At 40.8% G+C, this 25,253-nt stretch overlaps 1 protein-coding gene across 6 annotated transcripts in view; it reads right to left on the minus strand.

The window, feature by feature from the left end:
* Nucleotides 1–25,253, minus strand: part of CILK1 (ciliogenesis associated kinase 1) — a 26,083-nt gene continuing 830 nt past the window's right edge. Inside the window, exons 1-14 of one of the 6 annotated variants that reach the window (XM_037392368.1) lie at nucleotides 24,320–24,489; nucleotides 21,803–21,982; nucleotides 19,913–19,967; nucleotides 18,318–18,439; nucleotides 15,560–15,639; nucleotides 13,059–13,191; nucleotides 12,421–12,592; nucleotides 11,642–11,809; nucleotides 9,402–9,698; nucleotides 8,141–8,331; nucleotides 7,363–7,514; nucleotides 5,916–6,044; nucleotides 4,114–4,227; nucleotides 1–3,648 (exon numbers count right to left, since the gene is read on the minus strand). In XM_037392368.1, coding sequence (XP_037248265.1) covers nucleotides 3,494–3,648; nucleotides 4,114–4,227; nucleotides 5,916–6,044; nucleotides 7,363–7,514; nucleotides 8,141–8,331; nucleotides 9,402–9,698; nucleotides 11,642–11,809; nucleotides 12,421–12,592; nucleotides 13,059–13,191; nucleotides 15,560–15,639; nucleotides 18,318–18,439; nucleotides 19,913–19,967; nucleotides 21,803–21,903 — 1,869 coding nt within the window. In that variant the 5' untranslated portion in view covers nucleotides 21,904–21,982; nucleotides 24,320–24,489 and the 3' untranslated portion in view covers nucleotides 1–3,493. Of the gene's footprint in view, nucleotides 3,649–4,113; nucleotides 4,228–5,915; nucleotides 6,045–7,362; nucleotides 7,515–8,140; nucleotides 8,332–9,401; nucleotides 9,699–11,641; nucleotides 11,810–12,420; nucleotides 12,593–13,058; nucleotides 13,192–15,559; nucleotides 15,640–18,317; nucleotides 18,440–19,912; nucleotides 19,968–21,798; nucleotides 22,062–24,319; nucleotides 24,493–25,253 lie in introns of those variants that run through there. The other 5 variants (XM_037392365.1, XM_037392371.1, XM_037392370.1 and 2 more) reach the window with 5 other exon arrangements.

The following is a 25,253-nucleotide window of genomic DNA, read 5'->3' on the forward strand; positions in this document are numbered from 1 at the left end:
TTTCTTCAAGAGTAACTTTATTCTGGGCAGGAGACGTGACAGAGAAGGAACGAAACCAAACATTTATACATATTCGAACAAAACCACTGAATAAACAAAAGCCATTATTTCTTTACTCAACTCTGACAATTCCACCCTCTCCTTCCACATATGTACAAAAATGTTCTTTTAGTATTTGTTTTCCTCCTCACATTATGGCAACCTACTCACATCAACATAGAAGTGGGTTTTCTGGCTTGGTTTGGGTTTTTTTTTGGGGGGGGGGGTTGGTTTTTTTTTCTAACATCATGGCACTTACACAATTCTTTTACAAAAATCTGGATTACAGAGCTGAATGAGTCCACTGCCAGGCTCCTTTACTTCCAACAGTCATTATTACACATTATGCATAAGCCTGAGAAAATGTAAACAGTAGGATTCTAAAAACATTTTGCATAAAGATGCTGCTAAATATTAAAGCACAAAGTAGCAGGTTACATAGGATAAATTCTCAGATAGCGCTGCTTGTCCAGATTTCAGTATGAGACCTACATCTTTTCCATATCTATATTGCACACACAGACAGCACAGTAAAATACATAGCTCAGTCAACTCAGACCTTACTCGAAAATAATTTTTTCCAACTTCATTATGAATTTTCTTGATTAAAGGCTACAAGTGCTGCCATTATACTTTGCTAATTTTCTGTCCCACCAAGTTAAACCTAGCAGAAGTGATTCTGAATATCAAGATTAGCAGCCTTTTTTTCCAAAATAAAGGCTTTAATTTGGGAGAGGAGGAGGTAAGCCAAAATAAAAAAAAGCACTACTACTTTTTCCAGCCTGTTTGCTGGACCGACCAAACCCTGAATGCTATTGTCAAGAAAATCTCTGCAGGGTTGATAAAGGTTCAGAGATTACAGGCCAGGCTCAGATTCACCCTGTATCACTTTAAACACATGGAGTAGCCCCCATCCTTAGTGCAGAGATCCAGGCATCTCAAGAGGGTTACTAAGTTCTCAGGTGAACCAAATTTCTCTTGAGATGGTTCTCACTCACCACTGGTTTAAAGAGTTAGCTCACAACAAAGGAGCTGATGCTTAGGTGCCTGCAGCTAGGTAGGATGAATACAAGCCTCAGCAGCCTGTTCTTGTGACTTGTTCATCTCCTGCTTCCAGTAGTAGAAATTCAGTGTATGCAACAGTTAAATTGCCTACTTAGGTCTAGGAAAACTTAGGACAGGTTCAGGGTGTTCCCCTCTTGAGACTAATTATTCAGTGAAAAATAAATTAAATGATATCTAGACATAAATACAGATATTTATTTCCACCAAGAGAAGCAACTTTCTTTCCAGTTCTAACACAAATTTACATGTTTCCCTTTCCATTTACCCAAAGGCACCATCAGTGTGTGCCACAGAAATCAAATGGCTGCTTTAATTTACTGCTATGCATTGGCATCACTGCTTTGGAAGCAGTTAGGTATGGTTTGGAGTCTACTCGCTATGAACAAATAACGGAGTAGCTCGACACATAACACATCCTTGGCATATGTAAGTCTTACATGCGTACTTTTTTTTAATGCATAGACCCTTTTGCTCCCTTTTTGACTCGTACTGTCTGTCTCACTGTGGACCGAGCCCATAATAGCAAACAGTGAGCGGTGCTCCTCATGGTTCCCCCCGTAGCACTGAGCCAGCAGCCTACTCTAGGGTACAGTTTCCTCCAAGTCCCACAGGTTCTCTACAGGAGTACTGAAAAGGCCAGCGTGCATTACCAGTCTCCAGTCCACAGTGGCTGCCCCTTGTGGGGTACCGGCAGATCCCACGGAGAGGGTCTCACTAACACACTGTCATTCAGCTCCTTTCAAATGGCTGGATGCTGAGAACCATACCTGTTCGGATCCCTTTAGACTAGGTTTAAGTCTGACAAATATACAATTTGCCCGATCTGTTCATAAAATGAGCTCAGACAGGTGAACATTTCTGTACGCTTCTGCAGGAAGATGCATTTTTACGCACACTTTAGCTTTGGTGGTGCTGTTCCAAAACACAACTATAAAAGGTGTTCTCCCACAGAACTGTTCTTTCTTCTGTGGAAGGATGTGCAGGAACATCCAAATTCTGGCTGTGATCTAAACTAATCTTTTGCTGACGGCTGGACTCTGGCATTCCTTTCCAGAGCAGCATTAAACCAGGCAATGCGGCGATTTTCTCTTCCCTATAACCTGATAAATAATTTTCTCTCATAAACTGAGTTAAACTGCTCTTTAAACAGCTGTATCAGTTTCTGTGAAATCAACTACAATTTTAGAATGTTTTTTAGCAGGACCAGGTAAGGTTCCATTTTTTGCAGTAGAGCCTGGAGGACTAATTTACAGAAGCTGACATACTCTTCACATTGTAAGTGAAGATGTATTGAAGAGAAGAACTATCTTAAACTGACTAATTTCCTTTGGATTTTTTTTTCCCCACAAGTGATTTAAAGCAGTTGTGAAAATTAAGTCAGCTGCATAGATATTGTTTCCTTAAACTCTGCTGCTGGTATATCACTAATACTTTGTTACTCTGAAACCAGCTTTATAATTGTTAATACTGTCTTAAATATGTCTTCAGATCTTATATTCCCAACAAGAAAAAAAGAAGAAACAATCTGATTTTTCTCCTTATAAATCATCAGAACATTTAAATGAATTTAACAGAGGTAGGTCCACATTCTATTTCAAAGTGAACAATGCCAAGAAGCAACTCTGAAGCAGGACAAAAGAGTGCTGTGTCAGAACACAGATCTACAGAAGGGTTTTCACCCTTCACCAAACAAGGAGATTCCCCAAATTTGGTTAAAGCCCAAGAATGGAGCTGGAACGCTGGAAGCAGTCCAAAAACTCCTTTAAAGGCAAAATAAATGAAAAATAAGAAGCACCCCCCCGACCTTCAGCAGTCTCTGAGTGCAAATGAGAGTTTAGACTGTTAGTCACTCATTCCTTTGATGTCAGTACAAAGCAAATGAGCACAGGACAACAGAAGCAAGAAGCATGGCATCAAGATGTGGCATCGCTGAAATTATACAGCCTTATTTAGCACATAAACTTCAGAAAATGTCTAATGAATGCCCCTTCCTCAGTACTTCTCTTCCACTGCAATATTGCACCACTTTGCTTTTTTTAATCCACTTTTATAAAAAAATTGATTCTAATAAAGGAAAAGTTCGATTTTTAAAAAGTTCATTATAAAAATTTATCATATAAAAATGCCAAACCCCCTAAGCCATATATACAAAATGTATCAGATTTATGAAAATAACCGGACCCAATTATATAACAAAACAATTTATACAAAAAGGTACAAGACTGCATTCAAATTAATACAAATAAAAGTAAAAAACCCTTCAAAATGACTCATTCATAGAAGATCTGTTTCTTTCAAATTTACAGGTATATAAATCAGTATCAAATTGTCTCATGTTAACAACCATTTAACGGGAAACACGCACTGGTTCAGAGAGTATTTCCACACGTCACCGGTGAGCACCATACTTTGCAGACCAGTCAACACGCCCATGGATTGGCTGAGCTGGTGGGGGGAGAGGCATTAACCTTGGTGTGCTTTTTGTAGGCGAGTTGAACGATGGCCGCCCAAGATGCGGTCTTACTGACTTCAGAGAAGAATAATCTAAAGGACAAAAGAAAATGCCATGAGATAACAGTTCAGTGAGTAGCTGTTCATATTGAGCAATAAGTGGATGCAGGTCCAGCTCCTTATTTCTTCAGGATATAAGCCTCCTTTTTTAATAGAATTTGTTGATGTGAAACAATAGTGGATCCAATCCCTAAAACCTTATCAGACAAGGAGTATTTATATCATGGATCTCACAAATGTGAATTCTGTGCCAGCTCTCACAGCAACCTCTAGGTCCCACTGAAATATGCTGTGGATAAACCCACGTATTTCATAAACAAAGTAGAAATAAACCAAATCCTTCTCCCTATGGAGTTCTGCAAGATTACAAACTGTAGTTCCAGTCAGTCAAATATTTACAAACAAAGTAAAGCAAAGATAAATCGCTCAGTGCTGCATATATACAGCATTACCAGAGTAATGAGCAAGGGACCAAGACAACTTTGGTACTATACTTACTAGAAGATGGATCCACAACTGGTGCCAACTGAACCCTCTGCCCAGCAGAGCCTACTTCCTTCTTCAGAAATGAAGGGACATAACCACTAGTTAGACCACTTGATCCTAAGGGCCCTGAAAGAAATGGCAAGGAACACCTGAGCTCAAAACAATGGATCTCCCATACTATCAACAGATGACAAAGGTGTGCACAGAGGGGTCATACTCAAGATCAAGCCTCATCACAGACTGATGAAAACGAGAACTTCATTGAAGACACTAGAAATCCACAGATCCCATATATACCTGCGTTCATCAGACTGTCATCATCAGACTGCATTTAAAGATGAAAGGGAAAAAGGGTACAAATTGTACTACTAGAAGGGCAATTTCTGCTTCTCCCTAACATCTCAGCTTTTTCAAGGTTTCTCAGAGCTTTCTGAACTTAGGAGTTCAGCTGGAATTGTCTTGTTTGACTTTCAGCAGCTGGGTTCTATGGATATACTCACTCCTGATTTCTACGCAGTGAGTCTGGGGCTCTGGTGCCACTCAAAGCTCTTACTGAAGCCAGTAAGAACCCAGCTTAACTGGGATAGATTAATGTTCCAAATTCATAACGTCAACTAAATAATTTGTCCCTAAGATGAGCAGGAACAGATTTGACCAACCTGTAGGATAAGCCATAGAAATTGGAACAAAAATAGGTATAAATAAAACAGTGCAGATGGACACTATAAACAAGTTAGCATGCACAGATCAGATCCACTGCATGTATGCCTGTAACATACTAGAACACTAGAGCAGTGCCAAAGCATATTGTGGGAAATGATGGTTGCAAGTTAAAAAGGGAAAATCTAATGATATATGATGCTGCTACAGAAGAAGCAAAAACTTGTAAAAGAGCCAGGAAGGCAACTTGTGCTATGTATATAAAGGCTCTCAGGTAGTTTAGCCATTTACAACATCCTCCCACCTTCACTCTTCAAAGAACAATTTTCTGATTAAACCACATCCAAAATTTTAAGGTTTTTTCTTTTTAAACCAGTTTCTAAAGGCCCAAAACGTTTCTGTTGAATCTTGGACCAAAGAAACAACATATGCAAAACAAGTACTGCACTGCAGAACTGTATCACATGAAAACCTGAAGGCAAGAGTTAGACAGGAAATACATAGACACAATCTTAAAACATCAATATGTTTAAGTATATCTGGTAAAATCTAATGTAAAAATCTACAATGAAATAACAGGGATTAAACACCTGAAATACCAAATGCCCCAAAAACATGAAGAAGAAACACTGAAGAGTTTTGCTTTTCGCCTTAGTTTTTCAAAGCTACAATTATATCCCTATTTTAAACAGCATCAATTAAAAGACATGATAACAGATGACTGATTTGCTTTATTCACATAACAAGACTGGTGTATATGGCTAGTTTAATTTAGACCAGCTTCCTCCTCCATGACAGCCATTTATGCACCAGCTGGGCTAAAATAACATGGAAACCTGAAAATAGGACTTACACAAACAGATGAAGGAAACTGAAGGCAAGATGAAGTATTTCAGGTCAAAGAGACCTAAGCTGTCCAACCTTCTATGCATATTGTACTTCAAACCAGACTTTTGGGGATTCATTAGAAAAAATGACTATGTTTCAGTTTAAGGTAGTCTCCAAATCCAAGGAACAGTGCTCATAACATATTTTGACAGAAAGACCAGGCATGGTAGCAAGTATCTTTGGAGCTGACAATGTATCAGAAATGGGTGGCCCTGAAAAATAGCTGTCTGGAATTACGGGAACATCACCTAAGCGCAGCTTCTTACCTGAATTCATCCTGTTAATACTTCCTCCCAAACCAGATGCTTTCCCAGGCAAACCAGAACTAGGCCAGGGATTAGACAGAACAGACTCTTTGTTTGAAGTGGAGACTATGGTATTCCTTGTGCTTATTCCTATTGCAAAAATGCAAAAATTACCATGCTGAAATCTCTGTTGTTACTCAGGCTTGCATTCATTCCATCTGATGCACAATCTTAGAGCAGATGTTCAATTCAGCAAACTTAACTAAAACCTTCTCACTCTTAACATGCCTCTGGGTTACTTCCCATCCGCTCATATGGGAACACTATGACTTGACATAGGCCCTAATCCTGCAAAGATAACAGTGTGAGTAGTTCTGCTAGCATCAATGGCTGCTGATATCAAGGGACAAGACCCTTACACTAAGGCCGCAAATATTCTCAAGTTGTAGAAGGTAAACCTTGCTATGTAAATGAAATCTATGCTTTGCATCAAACACAGCATTTTACAGCTTTAACCTAACAGTGACAAGATAACTTGAGAGTAAATAACAGTAGATTACATTTGTCGTAGTACTGGACTCTTCTTTGGTGTATCTACTGAAACCACAGACTGTGGCAGGGTACCTAACATGCAAGGATGCACTCACAATTTATGGTAAAGCAAAAGTAGGCTTGGGATCACGTGTTTTACAACCTCCTCCAGTAATACAACTTTTAGCTACCAAAACTCTTACTTAAGTGATCCAATTTGAAAGTCATTGCAATTAATTGTTTCAGGAAAAAAGACTGATTTTACAATCATGATACCTTCTTGTTTACTTAATTTATTTTGAAGTATGAGTACTACAAGTGAAGGAACAGCTAACACTTCCTTTATAAACAGAAATGATGAAAGAGGATACATTCATATTCAGCTCATTTTAAATACAGGCAGACATGTTGCCCACCTCCTGTACTCATCCTGCCTCAGCACTGGTCTCAGTATAGCAGAAGTTGACATGAAGACTGGCAGGCAATTCCTCTATAGAGACATGGATTTGCATTCTACTTAACTCCAAGCTACAGCAGAGCATACTCCCACTATCAGTTAGCTTCTGTTCATAATATTATATACTTATGAGGTAAACATAGGGCACTTTCTTTCCCAGTCTAAAAGACCAGTCTTATCCTTCTTAGGGAAACAGGGAATACTTTGGCATATTTTCTAACACACTTCAAAGAATAAGAGTATCCAGCAGGAAGAAGTACCATGAATCCTGCCCCCTTCTTGTAAGCAGAATTTATCTCAGTTGCTAGAATGTAGTTTGTATCATTGCCATCTACATTAGCAAAGCTCTTGCTCTCCTCATTTTCTTTAAGCAGTAGCCCCACTTCACAAGCTCAAAGGATAAAGCCTCGTGTACCCATGACTATTTCATATTGCTGTTGGAATTACAGGAAGAAAAAGAAATAAGTATTTTTTACTAACCAGGCAGATACCTAGAATGTCTCAAGTAATGTTGCTTTGCTGCAGAAACTCGCAAGGTGGGAGTGTCCTGCCGTGGAAAGGTCACATGGGAAGGTGCACTGCTGCCAGAGCCTACAGCATCCACAGGCTTCAGGTCCAAAATGCTTTCAAATCTGTAATCCCAAAATTGCTACACTTAGTCCAATCCTTATAGCATATGTTTGGCCACAGTTGGCCTTCCCATCTCCAGGAACCATTTCCTCATACTGTGTTTGCTACAGCATAAACATACAGACAACAGGGAATATTTTCAGCCTGAAGACATGTAAGTGCCCCTGAAAATCAGATTCACACCTCTTGTTCCCTTATAAATACATTTTAAAGGTTTTATAAATCACTTGTTTTTTCTCTACTGTGTATGATCCATGGAAACTGCAGCTTAGAGTCACCAAAACTAGTTTATATGCATGGAATATGTCAAAATGGTTCATATGTGAAATAAAAGTAGATACTCAAAAGACCAACTTGGGAAGACTTAAGCTAAACAATTTTCAGTGGGGAAAAAATGAACAAGGAATTGTATAGAAGGGTGCACTGCCCATCAAAAAACGCCTTGCAATTCAAAGGTCAGCATCCAACAAGCAGCCAAGGCAAAGCAGGAAAGAGACAAGCTGCATGTCCTTTACTTGCCTGGATATATGTTTCTGGATCCATAGAAAGCATAAAGAGCAACATGATGAGAAGTGAAGCCTAAGGAAGTAAGACCAAACAGCACATGGACATAAAAGAAACAACTTACCTACAAAGAGTTTCATCACTCTGCCTCTTCTTGTTTTTCAAGTCCACCCTGGTGATGGAAGAGCTGAAATCAAGGTCTTCCAAGTCATCCCAGTCTTCAGAACTCTTCACTGTTCTAGCAAGATGTCCCCATCTTCGCCTAGTTTTTGGTTTAAGTTCACCATTTATATTCTCAGTCCCAGCAGATGTTTTCTGTTATAAAGATTGAAAAGAAACAAACCCATGCACTGACACCATAAACCAGGTGACAGAAACAAAGAGGACTTTTTTTCCTGTCTCAAAGAGTAATAGTGGTAGTAGTGCTCTAACAGCAGAATCCTAATCTTTCACTAAACGTGCTAAGAACACAGCCTGTAGACACTACTACCTATCTTCTGCATTTCATCTTATAATAAAGTAACTTGCACTGACAGAATAAATTTCTCAGGTCTCAATTCTAATTCTATTTATATTTCACTATACAAACTCCCAACCAATTAGCTCACGCTCAGTTTTTATTCCCTGACCCATCTTAGGAGTACAAAATGGCATACATGTTCCTGTTTCCACAAGCCTGTGCCTAGACATTTACGAAATCTATTTTTCTTGCAGGACAGCACAGGTACAAATTTGTGTCTCTTCAGCCACTTAAAGTATCAGTACATTTCAACCTTGTGTGACTCTGTATGTGGCCAGTACAGACCCTATTTAAGACCAATGTCTTAGCAGCAGCATTCACACTCTCTGCTCTTGTAATCTATCTCATGAATACCGCCTCCTTGTACTATCAACAGAAATGGTAGGTTTTTATGCTGAAAGAAGAAACTGTTGTTTTCCACGGCCAGTGTAGAAGCCCAAAGGGACTACTATTCCCAGTCACACAAACTGGATGCCTTAAATGGGTGAAGGCAGAATCCCCCCTCTCCCTCATTTCAATACTGTTTAGCTTAATACTTTTCTCTCTGGCATCGATCTCATTAATATTCTGACCACTGTACATCCTTTCTACCCGTATGAAATCACAGTAACATCCTTTAAGTGCTGCTTTACAACAAAGGGAAGAATAAAATGGCTTTGAAATGAGAAATCAACTTGCTTGTTTTATAGCAACTGGATTTAGATTTCAACAGAGTTAATTCCACTTTCTAGCAGGAAGTTATAGCTATTCTTTATTCCCATTTCCTGTCATTTTAGTAAGTATAAGAACCTTGAAAGAGAACAAGAAAAAGAAACACAATCAAGGAAAAATCAGGAAGTGTATCTTATGCTAGATGGACCTTTACCTGCTGAGGAACCTTATTGTGAATTGCAGGCAGAAGAACCTGGTTAGACTTGTCCTCCTGTAAGTAGTTACTGTGCTCAGCCCCAGAGTTGTCTGTCCTATACGGGTACACCAGGAGCTGAGAAGACTGGCTTTGTTGAAAAGGCCTTGATGAAATGCGAGTGTGAGGTTTCAGAGGCGGCTGTGCTGGGGGGACAGGTTTAATATGCAGAGATGATTTATTATGCAGTTCCTTTTGTTTCCCCAGTTCCTGAATGCCCAGAGCATGCCCAACCTGGAAATACGGATATCGAAGTGCCTAAAACATAATGAAGATGTTAGGATCCAACTTAGAAAATGCAAGTTTTTAACTTACCCTAGCCCTATGTGACAGTGCAAATTTAACTTTCTCTGGCGTGTGAAAAAGCAGAAGACCCGTCTCTCAACACCAGATTCTACTGAGCACAATCCAATTCAGAATAATGCTGCAATAGTAGAAAAGTTTCAACAGATATCAACTTACCAGGACTTAATACCGAAGTTAGTCAGTATTTTTTGCTTTTCAACACCTTTGAGAGTTTTCCATCTATTTTAACTGCTTTAATTAGCTTTAAAGCTTTTTATTACAATTGGTACTGAAGGCCTGATATAATCACAAAGGTTCAGCTATGGTCCTACTGAACTAAAGACAAATTTGAACCCAGTATCACATCTGTTTTTCAGAAAGTACCCTGCTCATTTCAGTAGTTGGGTACTACCACTACAGTACTGGTATCTGCAATCAGTGGCTACCATCATCAACATCAACTGGACCATTGTACATGCAACACATATGCTATGCTTACATACAGGATGGTGGGACATATCTACAGAGCAAATGATCTGAGATTGCCCTGCATAAGCTAGCTTTTTACCCAGCCAACAGTGGGCTGGATGAACAGACAGCGAGGGGGACTGAAATCTGGCTGAACAGCCAGGCCCAGAGGGTGCTGATCAAAGGAACAAAGTCCAGTTGGAGGCCAGTAGGTACCAGTGTACCCCAGAGGTCAATACTGGGGCAAATGCTGTTCAACGTCCCAATTACTTATGTCAATGGTGGTGCAGAGTGCACCCTCGGGAAGTTTACCAATGACACAAAATGGGAAGGAATGGCTGATATACCAGAGGGTTGTGCTGCCATCCAAAGGGATGTTGACAGGCTGGAGAAATGCGCAGACAGGATTGCGTTGACCATCAAAGTCAACAAGGGTAAATACCATGACCTGCACCTGGAGAGAAACAACCCCATGCACCAGTAGATGCTGGGGTCAACCATCTGGAAAGCAGCTTTGCTGAAAAGGACCTGACAGACACCAAACTGGACATGAGCTATCAATATGCCCCTGCAGCAAATAAAGCTAATGGTATCCTGGGCTGCATTATAGTGGGAGTGTTGCCAGCAGCTCAAGGGCAGTGATCTTTCCCCTCTGCTCAGCACTGGTGAGGCCACACCTGGAGCTGTGTCCAGTTTTGGGCTCAGGAGAAAGAGACGGACGTAATGGACAGAGTCCAGAAAAGGGCCACAAAGATGATTAAGGAACTGGAACATGTCATGTATGAGGAAAGACTAACAGACTGGGACTGTTCAGCCTGGAGAAGAGAAGGTTCACGGGGACCTTACCAAAGGATACAAATACCCAAACAGAAGGTGCAAATAAGATGGAGCAAGGCTCTTTTCAGTGGTGCCCAGCGATAGGACCAGAGGCAATGAGTACAAACTGAAACACAGGATGTTCTCTCTGAACATGAGGAAACACTTTTTTACTGTGAGGGTGACAGAGCACTGTCACTTGTTGCCTAGGGCAGTGGGGCTGGACCAGATGACCTCCAGAGGCTTCTTCCAACCTCAGCTATTCCGTGATTCTGCGGTTCGCCCCAACAACAATGAAAGAACAGCATCACAGCCTTCAGCCATACATCCTACCTTCACTCTGCTGCTGTTCACAGTGACTGGACTATACTTAATTCAGGTATACTTATACACACTGCAGCCACAGATTTGATCACTGAGCACACACCCCATGCAGTTGATGTTGTATACAAAACACTGATTACTCTCTTTTAATTACTCCCCTTTGTCTTTCAAATTATTCTTGGCTTCTGCTCTTCTCCCTTCTAAGAAATGCACCCCTGAGCAACTGTTAAATGACTGTCTATAAAAGGTGTCTTGCAGTGAAAGGAAGTGTCATATGCAGGTGTGAGAAAAAGAAAACAAAACCAAACCTGACTAGCTGTTGGCCGCTTTTTGGGGTCCCACTGCAGCATGTCTCTCATGAGCTGCACCGCTTCACTGCTAGCATTAGGTATGAGAGTTTTTAGGTTGTTAGGTACACACTGAGGCCAGCGAAAATTCATGGAGGCTGAAAGCTGGTAGCCTTCAGGCCAGTCATTCTGGAAGAATGAGATTTCCAGTCACAAATAAAGTTCAGTGGTAAAATATCACAATGCCTAAGTACACTACCATATATTTTCCTATCAGTAATAGACAGCTTACTGTAATACTATATATAGTATATAATATATACAATATAAATATATAATATATATAATACTATAATAGACTACATTAAAGATTTCAGTAGAAATTTTCACATAAAACCTCTGGTGAGAGATTAGTCTTGCTTTAAATCCAGCCAAGTCAAAGGCACAAATGGAATCAGGAGACAGGAGTCTTGCTATGATTCCAGTTTCTAGCCTCTTAAACCATAAGTTTATACACAATGTGCAAGAGATAATGAAATTTCCACCTAATCAAATCACAGTCTAAGGACTTAGGTGTTCAGGGGTCCATTTCTCCTCCATATGTCAGGTTTTATAGCATAAATACATAATGCTTATTTCACAGAAATTAAGTTTTAGTTTAGTTTACTATATCTGAGATCAATACCATACAATAGCAGTAAGTGTGAAAATTGATTATTTTTATGCTTACTGCTATTGTGCCATTCTGTATTGTAGAACAGCTCTAGTACTATTGCAGTGTGGAATGTTACTTTAGCTACCTTCTTTGGTGTCCCCAAGACTTGGCAAATTTTGAATATAGTATCAATTTCACTGGCGCCTGGGAAGAGAGGCCTCAGTGTGTAAACTTCTGCCATTATACAACCAACAGCCCAAATATCTATTGGAGAGCTATAGCTGGTGGATCGCAGAAGGACTTCAGGAGCCCTGTACCTGTAAGAGAGGAAAAAAAAAAGCTAAACATATCTCAACAATCAACACAATTCAAGCAGACATACATGAAACCATTCAGTTCTTCGTTCTTTGCTGTTGAGAGCAAACACCTCTTAAAAAGTTCCTATCCTCTCTTATCCTATACATAAGACGACTTTTTTTTTCTTCTAGAATGAAGAATTAAAACCTACATACGCTTTTATAAGCTCTCTTACACTCTTCTGACATGCAGCAATCCCAGCATGTCCCATTGGCCTTACCAGGCTCCTTTTTTGTTCCTGTGCTGCTGTCATCTGTAAACTGTCTTGTACTAACTGAAGCTCTTCAAATTATGCTAAGCTTAAATAATTTTTTTATCAAAAGGAGGCACCAAAAGTGGTATTACATCCAGCACAAATACAGTACTTTACTTCTTTAAAGGTTCGATTATAAGTTTCACACAACATAGGTGAATACCAGCACTTACCATCTCGTGGATACATAATCGGTATAAGGAGGTCTAGATCGGATTTCTCGGGCTAAGCCAAAGTCTGCTATTTTCACAAGTTCTGGTCCCATGCAAAGGAGATTTTCAGGTTTCAAGTCTCTGTGAAAGAACCCTAAAATTCAAATGAAATATTGATGTGCGTTGCAATGCCACCCCAAGCTGTAGCCTTTATTTTCGACCTGGATTCTTTTGCTTTAGTCTTTATTGCTGAAGCTTGAATAGCACAACACAGAGTGCAAAGTTTTTTATGATCAACAGAGCTAGTCAATATAATGGTTATTCAGTCAGACTGTGAAGAACAGTATATGTAAGTTGACTATCTTATAAAAATTCAGAGTATTCAGTCAGATAGCTCCCTTTTAAGTGATGCTTCTTTAACATAAAAAAATACACTTTAATTTTAATTTCATTCTAATTGCATTTGAAACTGCAATGAAGACATCAAAAAAATTACTTTAGAAGTTCCTTTAAACAGACTACAAATTAAAATATGAGGCAATTTTTTTGCACCTTGAAACCTCTTTTTAAATCTGAGAACATAATAATCTGCAAGCACTCAGTTACTCATTGCCCTGTCAGAGGATCTCAGTGTGTTTTTTTAGTATTATCTGCATTCAGCAGAACTTGATCACAAATGAACATTTGGCAGGAGCTCTTTCAATACAAATGAGAGAACAAGGCTAGAATATTACTGACTACCATCTCTGAAATCTGCTTCCACCCTTAGTCTGGAAAACTGTAATCATGATTCTTTTTTGCAGGCATCTAAGAGGACAGTTTCCTATATACAGCACTCTCTGTAGTACCTCTCTAGAGCTCTAGGACCTCCTTTTCAGAGGTTTTCCAACAAGCTTCATTTTTTCCCTGGCCTTGAATATGCTCCCACAGAAGACAGAATAAATATTGACATAGAATGTGTCTATGTTGTCCAGTATATTAACTTTTGTTTGTTAAGATTAATGCATGACAGCATCAAAGACATAGTGCTGTAGGTATCTACCAACCAGCAGATTATGTTCTTCCTAAGTATATTAAATAGATGTTCTGGTGCCAGCTTGAAATACTGCCTCTGGAAGGTACCAGAGCAATTAATGTTGTTTGTAGCATTTAGTACTTCTGTATTTTGCTGAACAGATGTGCAATGCATCAATAGAATGCTTTTGAGGAAATTTATTTCATGGCAAACGTGTAAAAAGAGCAACTGATTGTGTATTCAGATATGGAAAAGATGCTTAGAGTTTGGATAGATAAAGAACATAAAAAGTTTCCTTGACAAGCATTTCTATGCCATACAGGAGTAGAATACAGAAATTGAGAGGAAAAAAAAAAATTCATGTGATTTTTCCAGAACTGTTGAAGAGAGAATCTTGGGACACCCAGTAATACACTGTAAGCCGCAAGACCATCAAGACCATCCTGTCAGACTTGCCAAGAATTTTCAGATCTTTGTAACTATGGATTTGCAACATGTTCACAGAAATACCAGTCTAGGGTGTAGCAGGTCAGTGAACAAGACAGTTTCAGCACAAAATTGTTCATTATTTAAAGCTATAGTAAGTTAAATAGTAGTAGAAGGTATTCTGAAAGGTTGTGAACCATTTGACAATTTATATATTAAAAAAAGGTGGCTTAAATTTTTACAAAATATTTTAAGACAGAAAAAAAATACAGTTTATTTGTATCTCACTGGAACAGACTGGAATTTCTAGCTTGGTTTCAGAAGAGTATCCAAGCACTATTAGAATAGAGAATAAAGCCATTAGCTTGAAAATATTTTGTAAAACAAAGTTACATGTGTTCTTCAAGTAAACTGAAATGCTGGTACTACCAGCCTTTCACTTCCAGAACTTTGGCCACTGACGTTATTTCTCTTCTGATAACCCTGAGAGCTGACCAGCAACATATACTACAGTACATTTAGCAGGCAGAATTGAACAGGGCAGCAAAATGTGGTGAGGAATTTATCATTAATTTTTTTATTAGTTAAATGGGTCTTGTTAGTACTGGCTGGTACATCAGCTTTAGCTTTTATCATTGTAAAAATTAGTTTGAAGGCCATGCAAATGAAAGTTGCCACTCAGACTTCATTACTTTAAGCATAGCTTACAGAGAATGTATGATTTGAGTATCTGTGTGTACCTTAAGAAAAAGCATAATTTTTCCTTTATTTTCAATCTCAGGGGACCTCTAAATCTTTCAAGAAATGTGCCCATTAATGTCAGATGAGTTTTAGCAAGTGGCAGCTGCTAGTATGAGAAAGTAGAAATCTATAGAAAAGAAAGTGAGCAAACCTCTAGACTACAGTATCAGGCAACTGTAAAATACAGTTATTTTCAGTAATCTGACTCTTCTCATATAGTGCCATTCTTTTGATCACTGCCTTCAGTAAAGTTAGTAATGTAATAGCATACTCATTAAAAAACTTAAACAGCCACTATCTTGCTTCAAGACAAAATGTTTACAGCTAAAATGTAACCTACCATGCTTATGAATAAATGCAAGGCCTTGCAGGATCTGATACATAATATTCCTAACTGTAGACTCTGGAAACAGTTTGTTTCTGTGGGATAAAAGAAAAGGTATGAAACAAGTATTAATGATTAAGTTCACACATTAGCTTATGCTACCTAATGACCAAAGATAAAAGGTAAAAATAATAACACTCTCATGTAGTTCATTTCTCCAATAAAATTCAGACAGTATTTCCATAAGTGACACATCATATTAAGACTATGTGATATCAAGACTATGTGGGACACTGAACTAAAAATGGGAAAAAAATAAAAAGAAAGAAAAAAAGAGAGTTGGCCAAACTGAACAAACCTTAACAAAGAATCATAGAATGGTTTGGGTTGGAGTGGACCTTAAAGATCATCTAGTTCCAGCCCCCTGCCACAGGCAGGGACACCTTCCACTAGACCAGGCTGCTCAAAGCCCCATCCCGCCTGGCCTTGAACACTTCCAGGGATGAGGAATCCACAGCTTCCCTGGGCAACCTGTTCCAGCAAATAACCATCCTCAAAGTCAAGAATTTCTTCCCAACATCCAATCTCAATCAGTTTAAAGCCATTCCCTCCCTTCTCACTACATGCCCTTGTAAAAAGTTCCTCTCCGGCTTTCTTGTATGCTACCTTTAGGTACTGGAAGGCTGATAAAAGGTCTCCCCAGAGCCTTCTCTTCTCCAGGCTGAATAACCCCAGCTCTTCTTCATAGGAGAGGTGCTCCAGCCCTTTGATCATCTTCATGGCCCTCCTGTGGACTCACTCCAACAGGTCAATGTCCTTCTTATGTTGGGGGCCCCAGCAATACTCCAGGTGGGGTCTCGTAAGAGTGGAGTAGAGGGGAGAATCACCTCCCTGAACCTACTGGCCATGCTTTTTTTGATGCAGCTGAGGATATGGTTGGCTTTCTGGGCTGCAAGTGCACATTGCTGGCTCATCTTGAGCTTCTTGTCTACTACCAGTATCCCCAAGTCATTCTCCTCAGGGGTGCTTGCAATCCGTTCTCCATGCAGCCTGTATTTATGCATGTATTTTGCTTCATGACATGTACAGGTCATGAGGCACGCTCCTCACAACAGTGAGAATTCATGTTAATTTAGTGCTTTTCGTGCAACAGTTTCTTCTGGACTCTCTTCTAAAGGATATACAAGCCATATTTTTTACTTTCCCTTATTATTATCTAACAGCTGATGTAATACTCCCTTCTCTCCTGTTACCTGAAAAAATACTCATCTGCTACTACTGAAAACAAAGAGGCTCTTCTCCTCACAATATTCAAGCAAGAAAATCAACCATGGCAGGTGGTTTTATGATAGCTCCTCTTACCAAGAGAGGTTTCTGATCAAACAGCTCTGCACCAGCTGCCTCTGCACATATCAAAACACAGGAGAGATGGGCCGGAGTGGAAATCAGTGACAATGGTATTCAGAAAGAGCCTAACAGTGAATGAAGATGATGGCCTGGGACTTACTTCAATTTTCTGAGCTTATTTCTCTCACAAAAACTGACCGTCACACATGTCAGAAGTGAGATCAGCTACCAGAGTAAGTTTTTCATATTTGCTTGCTTATTTTTTAATTACAGCAGAAAGAGTCGTATTTCTTCTACAGTCCCTTCCAGTAAGACTGGCAATTTTAACTAAGACTTAAGCAAATAAATCACAATCTTAAAGGTTTGATTTATACAATGTCTAATTAGTCCAAGGCCTAGCTAAACTGTAGAGAATCTGATATGTAGCACACTTTACAGACATCTGCCCTTGTTGTTTTCTTAAGGAGGCAGGATACCATCATGCATTTCTAAAGAATTCCTAAAGATAATTGGTTTGTATGTTAGGCACTTGAATAATTTTCTCAAGGTTCCTTATTTCATGATTAAAAATCAGCATCCATATATAGGTACCCAATTTAGTTAAAGTTGTTCTATACCTTTGCATGCATAATAAGTATTTTTATACTTAAAAGGGCATTTTTTGTAGTATTCACAGAGTTACGTTATAACAATAACCTTACTTTGTTAAATCAAGTAAGATTACTGTCACCTCCTGGGCTGATTCTATGGTCCATAGAAAGAAAACAGCCTCCTCAGAGAACAATTCAAAGCAGGGAGTTATTTTGCCCCAAATTATCCTCTGAAGGATGCTATCGTGGCCCAAAGGGTAAAATTAAGACTATTAACGCTCCAGGCAATATCAAAAAGCTATATTTTATTGAGAAGGTTGACACATAAAATAGACAGTCCTTTGGACATCAGTTCAAATTCCAAGTTAAAAAAAAAATTCCTAGAAGCAATCCGGAATTTGACCCTTCCTGATTACTGTTTCAATCACTTTTTATTCATTCATTTATCTGAGGAAGGTATAACAGAAGAGGTGGAGATACCACCCTCTAATAGGAAAAGCACTGCTGATTGGGGTACTTATCTAGAAATCAGAAGTTCTAGGTTCAATACTTCCTACGTGTGATGGCTGTTAAAAGTTCACAGTTCCTAACTGTCAAAAGAGTGCCCCACTTATCTGCTAGGTTAATACAGGAAGCAACACTGGAAACTCCCACTAAACTGTCTGAGATATGCTCAAAGGTGACAGCCACAGCTCCGACTGCAGCACGCAGCCTTAAGTCATAGTCATCTAAACCTAAATAAATGATCCAAAGTTCTTTGAAAAGTAACAAGGGTGTTAAAAGCACATTACACAAGAAATTAATTTGTAGTAGGAATGGGTGATGTGCTTACATACCTTTCTTTCATTAACTGGTAAAGATTTTCCTTCATGTATTCAAACACAAAATACAGATGATCATTTTCTCTGATAACTTCTTTCAGCTTTACTACATTGGCATGGTTTAATTTCTTCAAAGACTAGAAACAGAAAATACAAACAGATCTTACGAGGGTCTTACTCTAATGAGAAAGAAAAAACATTTCACTGATGCAGAAGACTTGGCTTCAAATCTTCTTCAATATCTTAAGTAATCAGACAGCTCTGAGAACAAAGACCAGATCTCCAAGTATTACCAGATACATATACAGTATACATATCAATTTGATGTGCTGGTTGTTTGAAAGCCAGCTACCTGGTGTCACAGCAACCACCATAACAATTGCATTTTCTCTGTAAGTAACTTCCTACTGGCAGAATTCACACTCTTCTAGAACTTGAACTGGCAATAGTCAGGTTAGACTCATGACTAAACACAAACCTGGAAATTCTTCCTTAGTATTGTGGATTAACCCTGCCAGACAGTTGAGATTGCTCATCCCCCCAGGTGGGATGGAGAAGAGAATTAAAAGGGCAGAAGGTGAGCAAACTCATGGGTTCAGATAAAGGCAGTTTAATAGGTAAAGAAAAAGCTAAGTACATGAGCAAAACAAAATAAGGAGTTCATTCACCACTTCCCATTGGCAGGCAGGTGTTCAGCCATCTCCAGGAAAGCAGGGCTCCATCATGCATTAATGGCTGCTTGGGAAGACAAATGCTGTAATTCCCAATGCTCCCCCTTCCTCCTCCTTATCCCAGTTTTTACTGCTGAACAGTTTGGTAGTTTGGTCAGTTTGGGTCAGCTGTTCTGGCTGTGTCCCCTCCCAGCCTCTTGCCCACCCTAAAACAGGTGGCTTGAGGTTGAGCAAGCACTGCTGAGCAGTAACTAAAACATCCCTGCCTTGTCATCAGTACTGTTTTGGTCACAAATCCAAAAAAATCCAAAACACAGACCCTTATGAGCTACTGTGAAAAAAAATTAACTCTATCCAAGCCAAAACCAGCATACTTGGGTCTTCATTCTTCCTTCTTCTTACATCTTCAGTGTATTCCACATTCATTCTTGCTGTAGCAGCACAGTACTAACTCAGTACTTAAGAAAAGTGACCTAAGTTTTTTGCATGTTTGCAACACTAATAGCAAGGACTAGAAATTAAGAGAGGTCTTTAGAACATACCCCTAAAGCTCTGCAGGTGTCAAAATTTCATGTCATATGTCTGCCACCAAACCAACTATCCAGAAACAACTGCATGTACAAAGGCTACTGCTGTTCAAAGGGCATGTGTTTATTTATCAAGCTTTGAAACACCCATCAGCTTCAGGTTTTGTGATATGAGGCGCTCTCACACACCACTCACCAAGGAGGAAGCAGCTCTCTGCAACCAAATGATTTTTTGTAAGACTATAGACACCTCGTTCACTTGCAGAGCCAGGAAAACAGAACTGTAATGCCATATGCCACAGCTCATGTTGGGGGACGTTTTTGGTAAAAGGGGTAGAAAGAATGCGATGTTGCCTCAAAAATGTTACAGGGGTCATCTACTTTAAAGACAATGATTGAATGAGACAAATACCTTAACCTCTCGAAGGTTCATGCACTCCTCCCAGGAATAAAACTTTCTCTTCATTCTGCAATAGTAGAAGGGAAAAAGCCAATTAATACATGATCGACATCATCTGGTCTTAGACCCATAAGTCTCATTATATCTTAACAGTTCAGTTCTATCAAATTATAAGGTGTTATCTCCTTTGTCAAAAAACTTTACATGTCCGGATAAGGTACATTCTAATAGAATGTAAAAGCACTACTATTACACAGGATTGTCTTTTTCCTATATGTATCTTGCTGAAAAATTTCAGAGCCTTCAGTAAGTCAGGGCATGTTATTTTTCCTTCCAGTATACAATGTGGTGAAGTACAGCCTAACTGTAAAAAGAACAAGGGTTGTGACAGTTATGAACAACTCAGACTAAGTTTTGAAACAAACCTAATGAAAAATTAAATTAAATCACCGTGTCTCAAATTTTATCATATTCTTCTTGCTCCTCTTCTCTGTATTCTTCCTCTGTAATTTCAATACTTTTCCCATCTAAGTTGTGTTTCTCCAGTTTTCAGTGTCCACTGCTCCCATGTTTCTCTCTCCCTTGCCAGTTGCATCTATCATACCAACTTCTTTTCAAATTCTGCCTTTCCTTTCAAGCTTACAAGCAACTCTGCTCTAACAGAAACAAATTGTGTGGCAGATCTGTTTTCTCCTAAGCCAGACTATAACTCTGAACATACTATTTGTGTGTAATGTATGGTCCTATTTATTCACATGCATTTTGATTATGACTCAGTTCTTTCACACATAACTCTTATGCTTTCGGACCAACAGGATGAAGGCACACCCACACAAGAGCATATATTAAACTTACAAAAATACCCAACTGTTTAGAGTCTGGATTTCAGAGGGAGTTAGGATACCCTTTGAAGATCTGAGTCTTTGTCAGACTTTAGTAATAATTCAACATTACTTATTATTGTAGCAAGTTTTTAATCTGAAATCAGCTCTTATAGTTACAATAGTTTAAGAACTACAAGCCCTTCAAAGGGTCTGTTTTTTTTTTTTTTAAGTAGTTTTTTGCAACTGCCATCTTGTGTGTTCAGCCACCAGGCCATTTCTGTTCCAAATGGATTGGCATTAATGTGTAATCTAAGACAGTACCATCTTCTGGTTTGTTCTGAAAGTTTTGAGTTCCTACCATGTTGCAAAATGAAAATCAAAGGTGCTTCTGCCAAGATTTGATACAGGAAAAATACCCTCAACACAGAGGATTTACAAAGTTCCTAAAGCTAGCTATTGACTGTTCATACAAACCAGCATTGTACTGAAAACTCTTTGGACAAGTATGTCCCTGGGTCATGGTTGGTATTTCAGGAAGGTGCCTGCAATGCTTTACTGTTGTTTCTTACCACAGCTAGGACAAATACGCCATTTACAAACTGAAACCATTACTGAAGTGTCAGAGAAAATCGTGGATTTTTCAAGAAATTTTAAGAAAATCTTAGCTGAAAAGACCAATATGTAGTAGAATATAAAGATACAGATTATGGATAATGAGATCCATCGTGTTAATTATGACTTCAGCGTTAACATTACACTGGATATTAGCCCATGAAACCTATGTTCCATGTAAGCAGCACTGCAGAATACTCTAAATAATACACATAATACACGTATGACTGCACCTAGCAGCAGAGCACTGTTACAATAAGCCTATATATCTCAACCTCTTTATCTTCTGCTGAGGCTTTGGAGAATACAAGGAACTTTGGATTTGTACTGGGGTAGCATGCAAATGCTCAATACAAACACTGTGTGGAACTGGAATGTGAAGTACTCAAAACAAGCACGACCAAGTGGACCATAGAATGAAAAAACCTGAACCATCCACTGTTAAATAACAAATGAAAATACTTACTTTTTAATGGCTATTAGCTCTCCAGATTCAATGCTTCTCCCTAGGAGGACAGAGCCATAGGTCCCATCACCAAGCTGTCTGATGGTTGTATACCTATTCATGATGACGATACTTTAGCCGCAAACGCATTTCAGTCCTTAGTGTTTCTTGTGTTTCTCCTCCGAGTGTAACCAGTTCTTTCTGTGGCAGCATAAATATAGAGCACTCAGGACAGTGTGAACAGTTGCAGGAATCATGTTTTCAAGACTTAGCCTTTGGTCTGAAAGCACAGAACATAATCCGTTTGAATCCCGTACTCTTCCAAGATTGCTTGTTTGCAGACTCCATTCTGCTCCAAGATATATTCCTTCTAAGCTATACACAAACACTTGCCTTGGTCTCTCATCTGGGCCAGCCTGTACCGGGGCTAAGTGGGTATGCTCCCCAAATCCACTCTAACACTAAAGCTAGATGTACTTCACAGCAAGCTCACTGGTAGCCCAAACGGGAGAAACAATTACCAAAAGCAGAGAATAAAGCCTCATAGCTTGGAGAAAAGAGTTTGCTGTCAGAAAAATGAAGTGTTACAGTAATACAGGAGGGAACCTATTATAGCCAAATTATCAGATACATAAGTTACCATCTCACATGTCATCCTGCCATCAGTTAAACGAATTTCCTGACTTTACATAAGGTCCTATGCTAGCGATACGCCATATGTAGCCCCTTAAACAAAGCCTCCAGAGGAAGCATATTATATTCGTGTCAGATAAGATCAGATGTATCTCACTACAGTAGCCCTAAGCATGAATCAGTCTACAGAAGCAGTTGCTACATCAGACTATCTATCCCACCTTTTGTCCTGACACTGCATGAACAGAATGCTAGATAATAAAGCCAAAAAGTCCTTATTCCCTCATTTAATCTAATTCTTGCTAGTATTTCTTAGACTTTAGTTTAGAATAACTGTTATCCATTCTATGCAAATTAACCATACGTTTGGAATAAAACAGAATTCCCCTGCAGTGAGGGTTTGGTCCCTGCATTCCCTTTTTTTCCAGCTCCAAGAAGACAGCAATATTCATGGCTGGTGACCTTTGCCTTCTGTAACCTGCATTTAAACTATAATTTCACAGTTTGGGTTTAGGTTTTTTTATTTTTTTGTCGCAGCCTTAAATCCGTCCTCCATCTTGCCTTATTTCACAAAGCCAAATTATGTTTTTTAAAAGTAATGGGATTATGTTTCTTGTACTCTGAAGTGACATCAATGCAGCGCCACAATCCTGTGGATGCAAGATGTTGTAAGGATCCTTTTGTTTTCAGTCTTCTAAGCCCATTAGCCCCACTAATACCAATACAGGAACAAACAAAAATTAGGAAACATGATGTTAATACACCTTAACAAGCACTGTGTATAAGTAAGAAACAACATGTCTCTAACACTGTCTTAGACACTGGGTAGCATCTCAGACAGGCAGGAGGAATTGCCACCTAGCAGCACCCATTTCTCTCCACACACTACTACAGAGAACCATGACTGAGCACCTTATTAAGAGACCTAATCCCGCATTTTGTCCTACTTGCCAAGGAACACAGAGCCTGTCCGTAAGAATGGCACTTTGGAGTACCAGTTTCTTTTTGGCTGGTTTTCACGCTGTGTACCTGCATAGCATAAAGCTACGTTTAGGCAATGTTCTGTTTCTATGTTAAAAAGCTTTGGTTACTCCAGCTGGTCACATCGTAAGAGGATGTGAATACAAACTACAAAACTGTCTTGGAGTAAAAGAGTGTGTTGATACTAAATAGAAAAACATAAAAGCCTTATTTTCACAATATTGTCAATGATGTTCAAACTCTGCCTCACCTGTAAACATGGCTTTCCCCCCCCCTAGAAATCAACCAGCAAATACCCTTTAAAAGCAAGCCAGATTTAATGTACCAAGGCTACTTTCTGATTCACGGCATAACTCAAACTTGTATGCCTTAAATAAGCATCCTCTCCCATTTGAAGGGCTGCAGCACTGAGAACTGAAAGTGAAACTGGCTCACCCTCTGCCACAGCTGAGAAACGCAAACAGTAAACAATCGGCAACTGCCTTTCAAAATCCGTTCAGTGCTTTGGCAATAACCCTAAAGCGTTACTAGCAGGATGCACAGAGAAAGGCCTGGCGTAAAGCCGCGGGTTGCGATCTTTGTTGTCCCAGCAGCCGGTGTTTATGTGTGTTTGTGAAGGCACTGGGAGGTGCCCCACGAGCCGAAAGCAAAGGCAGGGGCAGCGGGAGGCACCAGTCCCTCGGCAGCAGAAGGACCCGCGGCATTTACGCGATGGCGGGGAGGCGAGCCGCGGGGCCCTGCCCGCACGGCAGGCTAAGTCGTGGCTCCCGCCCGGCCTTCACGCTGCGGCGGCGGCCGATTCCCAGCCTCGGCCCCGCCACACGCGAGTAACCCAGCTCCAGCCACTTCTCGCACCGAGACGCAGCACCCCCGCCACGCCGGCGGGTCCCCCCCGCGGCGCTCCCCGGGCGCGGCGGTACTCACGGTGCGCGGGCGCGCCCTCCTCCAGCCGAGCCCCCGCCCGCCGAAGCGGCAGAGGTCCCCAATGGCGGCGCCGCCGCTCCGGGCGGCTCCCGCCGCGGCCCCCTCGCGCCGCCTCAGCCCAGCTGCGGCCCACGCCGACCGCGGGCCTCGCTCAGGGCGCCGCCGGCCGCCGCGCCCCCCGCCCCGGCCCCGGCCTTTGGCGCTCCCCGCCCGACGGCGGCGGGGCTCCCCGCGGGGGGATAACGCCCCACGACAGCAGCCGGGAGGGCCGTCAAGCCGGCGGTGCTCGCCTCCGCGCCGCCCGGCTGGTCCCCTCGCGGGAGGGTGGGCAGCGAGGGCCTGCGGGCCCCGGCGCGGCTTCGGCCGCGGGGAGGGTTTAGGGGTCGCCCCAAAAGCAGGCGGCTGTCGGCGGGGGAGGCGAGAGACGACGGCGCAGCACCGCGGCTACCCGAGAGGTGATTACATACAGCTGAGGGGGGCTTTAACGTAACCGAAAAGAGAATAAAAATCCCCTGGTGACTGGCTTGTCTCACGTCCCCGAGAGGAGTGTAAATAATAAAAGAGGGACGCAGAAATACCGAGCTACGAACTAGCGGCAAAGGGTACCGACACCTGCCGCGCCGCGGGGGGGGGGCGGGGCGGACCCCCCTCACCCAGAGCACCGCCACCCTGCCCGGCTGCGGCAGGGCCGGGTAAGGCACAGGGGGCCGGGGGCAGGAAAAAGGGAACAAAAAAATTACCCTCAAACAATTGATCATCAGATCTGACAGTAATAATGATTAAGTTTTACCTTCTTTTCTGTGCTCCCTCATTTACATTTTAAAAGTTACACAACACAGAGTTACTTCCCGGGGCTTGCAAGGCGGGGTGAGCTGGTGTAACTCGGAGCCTGGGGGACCCAGCTCCCCGCCTCGGGGAGGAGGGTTTTACCTCA

This window comes from Falco rusticolus, chromosome 6 (assembly GCF_015220075.1).
Source record: "Falco rusticolus isolate bFalRus1 chromosome 6, bFalRus1.pri, whole genome shotgun sequence".
Lineage (NCBI taxonomy): Eukaryota > Metazoa > Chordata > Aves > Falconiformes > Falconidae > Falco > Falco rusticolus.